This window comes from Cynocephalus volans, chromosome 2 (assembly GCF_027409185.1).
Source record: "Cynocephalus volans isolate mCynVol1 chromosome 2, mCynVol1.pri, whole genome shotgun sequence".
In the NCBI taxonomy this organism is placed as follows: domain Eukaryota; kingdom Metazoa; phylum Chordata; class Mammalia; order Dermoptera; family Cynocephalidae; genus Cynocephalus; species Cynocephalus volans.
In genome coordinates, this window is record NC_084461.1 from 204,142,834 (window position 1) to 204,149,844 (window position 7,011).

At 55.6% G+C, this 7,011-nt stretch overlaps 1 protein-coding gene across 1 annotated transcript; it reads left to right on the forward strand.

Annotated features, from left to right (window-relative positions):
• Positions 1 to 1,284: 1,284 nt before the first annotated feature.
• On the forward strand, positions 1,285 to 4,142 carry MTFP1 (mitochondrial fission process 1). Its single transcript, XM_063087499.1, has 4 exons — positions 1,285 to 1,488; positions 2,230 to 2,357; positions 2,775 to 3,007; positions 3,984 to 4,142. Exons 1-4 carry the CDS (start codon positions 1,422 to 1,424, stop codon positions 4,054 to 4,056), a joined length of 501 nt encoding a protein of 166 aa, XP_062943569.1. The 5' UTR covers positions 1,285 to 1,421; the 3' UTR covers positions 4,057 to 4,142.
• Positions 4,143 to 7,011: the final 2,869 nt, after the last annotated feature.

Here is a 7,011-nt window from a genome sequence, read left to right on the forward strand (position 1 = left end):
TTGCAAACCATCCCCCCACCGCCCCAGCTCCCCGCAAGGTAACCGTTGACCGGAGTGCTCCGCACGACCGTACAACGACAGCGGCGCCTAGGGCTGAAAACGCGGGCTTCAGTAGGAGGTCTATGGTATTAATTTTATTTGATGATAATAAAAGCTTATTCTTAATGCACACCTACTGGGTTCCACACAAAGTCTCTGTGCTTACCGCCTTGGGTTGTTACAAAGAGTTAAGAAAATAGTAAATGCAAAGCCCTTAGAAGAGAGCCTGGTACCAGTAAGCGCTAGATAAACATTGGCTAGCGTCGTTTTTTTACAGACGTGAGGACTGAGTCTCAGGGAGGCTAACAGGTCATAGGCGGCACAGCTTTGAACCCAGCATTTGAACCCAGAACTGCCTGTCTCCAGTGGTCGCGCCTTTGCCTCGCTGATACTCTCAAAGGATTCACAGAGTTTTATTGAAGTGCATTCGTTGCACACATGGTAAACTGAGGTCCAGTAGCGGAAGGGTTTCCTCCTGTTGGAATCACTAATCTCCAAGTCCCCTCATTCTGTTCTTCTCATTTCCCTGGAATCTTGCACCCTAACCCTGTCTCCCTTGCCCCATTCATTCATTTATTCCACATTCATTCATTCAACATCCTGCCCTTCTGGGGGCATACTGATCCAGTTAGATCTGGGTGCGTGATAGGTAAATGTGGCACCCACCGAGAAGGGACGCCAGAGTCGGGGCGCCCACCTCTCCAGGGCGCTCACTGTTCACTCCCCCATACTCATTTTCTCAGCTTGCTTAAGAGCAAGGGATCTGGAGGCACACTGCCTGGATTCAAATCCCGGCTTCACGACTTTGCATCTGTGTATCCTGGGAAAGTGACCCACCTGTGCCTCTATTTCCTCTTCTGTAAAACGGGGTCCCAGGCTGGTGGGAAGGTTTAAGGAAGTAAGCCGTCTAGAACCATCAGCGAACGTCTCGGCTGGTAGTAAACTCAATAAATGATGACTGTTATAATTAATCCTCTCAACCATCCATCCCAGGGAGTGGACGCTATCATGTCCTCCATTTTACGAATGAAAAAGCGAGGCTCTGAGAAGTATACTCTTGCCTGCGGTCCCGCACATATGAAATGTAGTATCTCCCAATTTGAACCCCGGCCTCTTTGGCTCCAAAACTACAAGTCAGTCCTGGGAGAGGTTCGCACCAACCGCTCAGAGAAAACGTGAAAATCAATCTGTAAAACCGGAGCCTGGGAAAGGGGCTTCGGTGCGCGGGAGGATTTGCAGACGCTCCCTGCCGGCGGAGATATCGTGACCTGTCCTTCAGCTCGAGACTTTGGGCAGGTCCCGCCGTGGCTGACCCGAGTGCTAGTGGAGGCGGCAGCAGAAGCGGTGCCAGCCGCAGTGGCGGGTGTCGCGGGGGAAGCGTTATGTCGGAACCGCAGCCGCCGGGCGCTGGACGCGACCTCTACCGGGACACGTGGGTGCGATACTTGGGTGAGCGCGGGGCGACAGACACTGCGACCCCCTTCCTCCCCCACCACAAAGCTGGGGTAGTAGGGGTCCCTGGAAGCCGGTTCAGAGCCTGGAGGAGGCGGGAGGATCTTAGTTCTCATTCTGCTTGGGCAGGAGACTGGGCTCGGAGAGGGCTAGGGACTTGCCCAAGGTCACACAGCACTGGTGGGGAGTCCATCTCTGCCCTTGGGGTCTTTGCTGGTCAATCCTTCCAGGGTAGAAGCTCGAACAGGGTCTGCTGGCTGCCTTCTCTGTCATGCTTGAGCCCTGGCTGTAGAGTCAAGAGTTCTCATCTTGGCCCTGCCATTCCCTGGTTCTGTCTGAGCCTGTTTCCTACTCGGCAAAAAGGGATGAACACGAGGACCTCTCTGATTGGGTGGTGGTTGTATGGGTGGAATGAGATGAGGCACAGAAAGACGTTGCAGTCTCTCTGGCTGCCTGTCACCTCCTTAGTGCAGGTACTCCTAGAACCAAGGCTAGGAAATCTAACCAATGAGCAGTGATGACGGTAACTTTGTGCCAAGCCCTCCCACCGTGCTCTAGAGTCGAGGTGGTCGCCTTTGGCACCAGTTTACAGCCCGGAAGTTGAGGCTGAGAGAGGTAGAGTCATTTGGCTAAGGTCACCCAGCTGCTGTTTAGCGGGGTAGGCTTAGAACCAGCTCGCTCCAGCGCCCCCTTGTGTAACAGACATGGGCCTGGGAACTAAATGCCCCCTTTCCCCAGGCTACACCAATGAGGTGGGGGAGGCTTTCCGCTCCCTGGTACCAGCGGCTGTGGTGTGGCTGAGCTATGGTGTGGCCAGCTCCTACGTGCTGGCCGATGCCATTGACAAAGGCAAGAAGGCGGGAGAGGTGAGTGTTCGCTAGCCTCCAATCCCCGCCCCACACCACTTCTCTTGAGGTTAAGTCTGCAGCCTTGCAAGTGGTAAGGCCCCTGTGGGACAGTCCAATCCCCACAAACTTGCCTCGTGCAGTCCACACTCCAGTCCTGTTTGTAGGATAGTGCACCCCCACCCCTACCCCTCAGCTCTGCATGTGGCAGTCTATACCCCAGTCCCGATGTAGACAAGTCCACCCTCAGTCCTGAAGGTAGTACAGTCCACCCCCAGCGCTGAATGTGGTACAGTCCAGAACCCAGTACTAGGGCAGTTCCGTCTGCCACAGCACTCCCCTACTGCCCACTTGGCCCTCCCTGGTCCAACCTGATGCCCCTTGTCACAAGATTCCCCGCCTTGCCACAGCTGGATTAAGTGTCTCTGTGCCCACCAGGTGCCAAGCCCTGAAGCAGACCGCAGCACCAGGGTGACCGTGGCCGTGGTGGACACCTTTGTGTGGCAGGCTCTGGCCTCAGTGGCCATCCCAGGCTTCACTATCAACCGTGTGTGTGCAGCCTCTCTTTATGTCCTGGGCACCGCCACCCGCTGGCCTCTGGCTATCCGCAAGTGGACCACCACCACGCTTGGGCTGCTGACCATCCCCATCATCATCCATCCCATCGACAGGTGAGTGCCCTCTTGGCCTCAGGGATCATCCACTGTACAGGTAGAGTCAGGCTCTGAAGGGGTGGGTGGGGCATGCCCACTTTGCTTAGAACAATAAGAGCAAAGGCAGGGCTGGCACTTGGGGCTCCTGAGGTAGAAAGGACAGTCTGTACCCTTGTCATATGATCTGGCAGGGACTTTGGCAGTAAAGGAATAGGGATGCCTTGAGGGTATGGGATACAGGATAAATAAATTCTCAGAAAGGAAATCTAGTGTTACAGAACAACCAGAGGCAGGCAGGAGCAGGTGCATCCTGGAGGGGATAGGGATGGATTCTGCTGCTTTCAGGCATGGCTGGATCTAGGCACCTAAAGGATGTCATTAGGAGTCTGTGTCTTCCCATCCTGCTGCCCTTCTCCCCACCCTACCCCACTCGTTGTTGGCCTCACTTACTTTTCCCTCATGGGAGCAGAAACAGCTCCCAGCAGTTTCCAGCTTCCATCCCACCAGCTTAGCAAGCCCCATCAGAAACTTTTTAATAGTAAGCACAAAAATCCCATGGAAGGCTGTCACCAGTCTATCCCATACTGGGTGCCTACCCTTGAGCCAGTTTTCCTTTTCTGACTGGCCAGGCTTGGGTCATGTGCCTGCTCTTAGAACCAGAGATAGGGTCAACCCAGACCAACATGGAGTGGGAAGAGGAGTCTTTCCCCAGAAGAATGTAACTGACCTTGAGGCCCTGACTGAGTCCTTTACCTGCTCTGTGCCTCAGTTTCCCTAACTAAGGGGTAAAGAGGAAGATGGCTGCCATTCTGGGGGTTTGATTATGGCATTCCCAAGTAGCCCAGTGTGGGAGGAGAGTGATAAGGAAGGGTTTCCACCTGGATGGCATCTCTATCCTGCAACTAGGAGTCCCTTCCCCTAGCCCTGGTCTCCTGTCTCCTATTCCCTCATTAGCACCCCTTGGCCAACTGCTTACACCCTCTCCTCCCTATAGGTCGGTGGACTTCCTCCTGGATTCCAGCCTGCGCAAACTCTACCCGTCAGTGGGGAAGCCCAGCTCCTCCTGACCCCAACCCGGTTCCTGGCCTGTGGGTTGGCGCACCACTGCTCTGTGCCAACTTCCCCCTCCTACCAGGGGATGTGGGTGCATGGCTATCTGGGGTTCAAGGCCCTGGCACCTGAGTAGGTTTGAGCTGGACAGACACTTCAAGACAAAAGCCTCAAGGAGCAGCGGCTGCAGCAAGTCACAGACGGAGGAGGGACCTAAATCCCTTCTGCTTCCATGGAATCCATGATATTGAGTAGGAGTGGGTCATGGGAGTGTCCAGCCCTGTCTTTGACAGGAAAATAACACCCTCCCATGGAGGATAAGGAGACTGAGGCCCAGAGTGGGCAAGGAAATGCCCAAGATCACTTGGTGAACTGGGCACCCAGGACCCGCAGCTGCTCTGCTGAATCACCCCAAAGCGGTGTGGCTGGATGAGGAGCAGCAGACACTCAGGGAGAAACGCAGGGGTGCAGTAGCTGGGCCATCTCAGGACCGCTTCTCCGGCCAGTCCAGTCCTGGTGCAGAGGCTGCTGGGGCCTGGCTGGAAGGCAGGACAGCTCCAAGTCAGGTGTTGGCCAGGCCCTCCCCAGACCCAATAAACCCTCAAGAAGTTGCATTTTCTTCTCCTTTTCTGTTGGGGATAAGCAGGGATGTGGTGGTGAGAGCAGGGCTGGGGGCCCTCACGGGTGGACCGACTTCTCCGGCCACACATCACTCACAGTGGCCTCCCTACCCTTAAGCACTTCCTGGCAGATGCCTGGGATCCATCATTGGTGCTGCCAGCATCCTTTGGGGTAGGCATTGCCCTATTTCTGTGAGCCTCCTAAAGCACCAACCCCTCTGAGAGGGGGTCCTGTTGGGCAGATACCACCTGAGCCTGAAAATGCCCAAGATGGCGATGGCAGTCCTCATATGAGAGTACGTGAGAACCTCCCCTCCACCACCATGAGGGGACTCAGGAGTCCTGGAGAGAAGAGAGGGACCAGGGGGCTGTCTTCCACCCCCTGCTTCCCTAGGATGAGGGAATGGCCTGTTTTCCATGTGGCGTCCTCAGCTGCTGGGCCTGGGAGTGGTGAGGGGATCCAGTCCTCCCTGATTCTGGGCCAGCCCCTTTCTTTGGCAGCCAACAGCTCAAAGAGTTAGACAGTGGGGAGCACAGGGCTGAAGCAGACCTAGCCCCTCCTCAGCCCTGTCTCAAGCCACAAATCAGGTCCAGCCAAACTCTGGCCCTGTCCCTCACCGCCCAGGTGCAGCCAGATGGCTTAACCCCACCCCGTGGGACAGCCTGCACCTGGGCTGGGACTTATAGGGGCTGCCGGGCCAGGCAGGGGTGTTGCTGGTGAGACAGGACAGGGGGTCTGGGATCGTGGCTTCTGTTCTGGAGATGCCTGCAGCTGCGGGGTGAGTGTGATGGCTTCCCCTAGAGCTGGGGTTCCCTGAAGGGGTGGGGTGGGTCGTTCTCTATCACCCTTCTCACCCTACACAGGCAAGCTCCCCTTACCAAGCCCCCCATGGCATCCTCTGCCCAGTTTCCTACAGCTCCCTGCCAACTCCCTTAAAGGCTCTAAGCTTCCCTCATTTTCTAGCCCTCTTCACCCCTCATCCCCTGCCCAGGCTGACACCCCCACATCCTTCTCCAGTCCAGCATTCTCTCAACCCATTTTCTCTCCCCTCCAAGGCCAGGCCACATCCACACCTACATTCCTGTGATGTCTCCTGGGGTCTGCCACCAATTCCTTGCTCACTCTGTACCTCTCACTGTCCAGGTGCTCCCTAAAGCTGAGAGCTGCCCAGGCCAGGTTCAGGTTTTGTGCTCAAGGAGACAGTCTAAGCTCCAGCCCTGCCCCAGCCTTCTCTCCCTCCCCATCACCTGCCCTCCTGTGCCCCGAGTCTCTCCCACAACACACATACTGTTCCTCAGCTGGAAATCCTTTTCCTCTCAGCCAACCCCGAGCATCCTTCGGAACCAACTCCAACACCCCTTCCATTGCTGCCCCTTAGCTATGCCCTACTGCGGATCCCCTCTGCCCTTGGTTGCCCATCTAGGAGCCCTGCTTTGTAAAGAACTACTGGAGTGCAAGTGTGCAGATGCTTGGCACATAGTAGGTGCTCACATGAGGGGCTTTCAGGTATTCTCAGGCCAGGCAGGTGGGGATAATGTCTGTGGACAGCCTGTCTGTAGGGGACACCCCCCCACATGCTCCCTGCTCCATTGTGTAGATGCAGTGGATTGAAGGTGGGGGGCATATTAGGGGAAGTTTCTCGGTAGGCTCTGCTGGCCATGTTCCCAATAAGGGTGTTCTTTGCCTGTGTCAGCCTGGCCCAGATTGCCAGGGAACAGCCTCCTGCGGAAAAATGTAATCAGGAAGAAGCCCTCCTGGCAGTGAGAAATGAGCTCCAGCTCAATGCCTGCCACCTGCACCTTGACACCTGCCTCCCCTCCCTGGTCCCTGGTCCCTGGTCCCTGGTCCTTGTCACATCCAGCTATGTGGTCTTCACTGCCCCATTCAAGGCTTGTGGCTTCATCTGGCTGGTGAGGGGGCTATGGAGGCTCATAAGGACAAGGCTGCCAGGAGCCTGGGGCACAAGGGAGATTCGGGGGTGAGAGGACAGAGCTAGGTGTCTGGGCTGGATGGGGTAGAATCAGGTCATACTGACCTGCTCTGTGGCTCTGGGCAAGTCAAAGCCTCTCTGACCTTCAGTATCTTTCTCTAAAAGATGCAGAGGCCTGGATGGCTCTGGAATTTGGTAGCCAAAGGTATGATGCAGACATGCTATTTACTTGTGCTTATTTCTTGCATCCTCAGCAGTTCCGTGAGGAGGCAGAACTATCATCCCCATTTTCTAGATGAGGAAACTGAGGTTCACTGAAAGAAAAGTCCCACTGTCTACCACCAGATGCAATTTAGCACATCATTCTCCAAAGCACAATAGGCTTTTGAGCAAGGCAGGGATCTTGAGTAAGACCTGGACA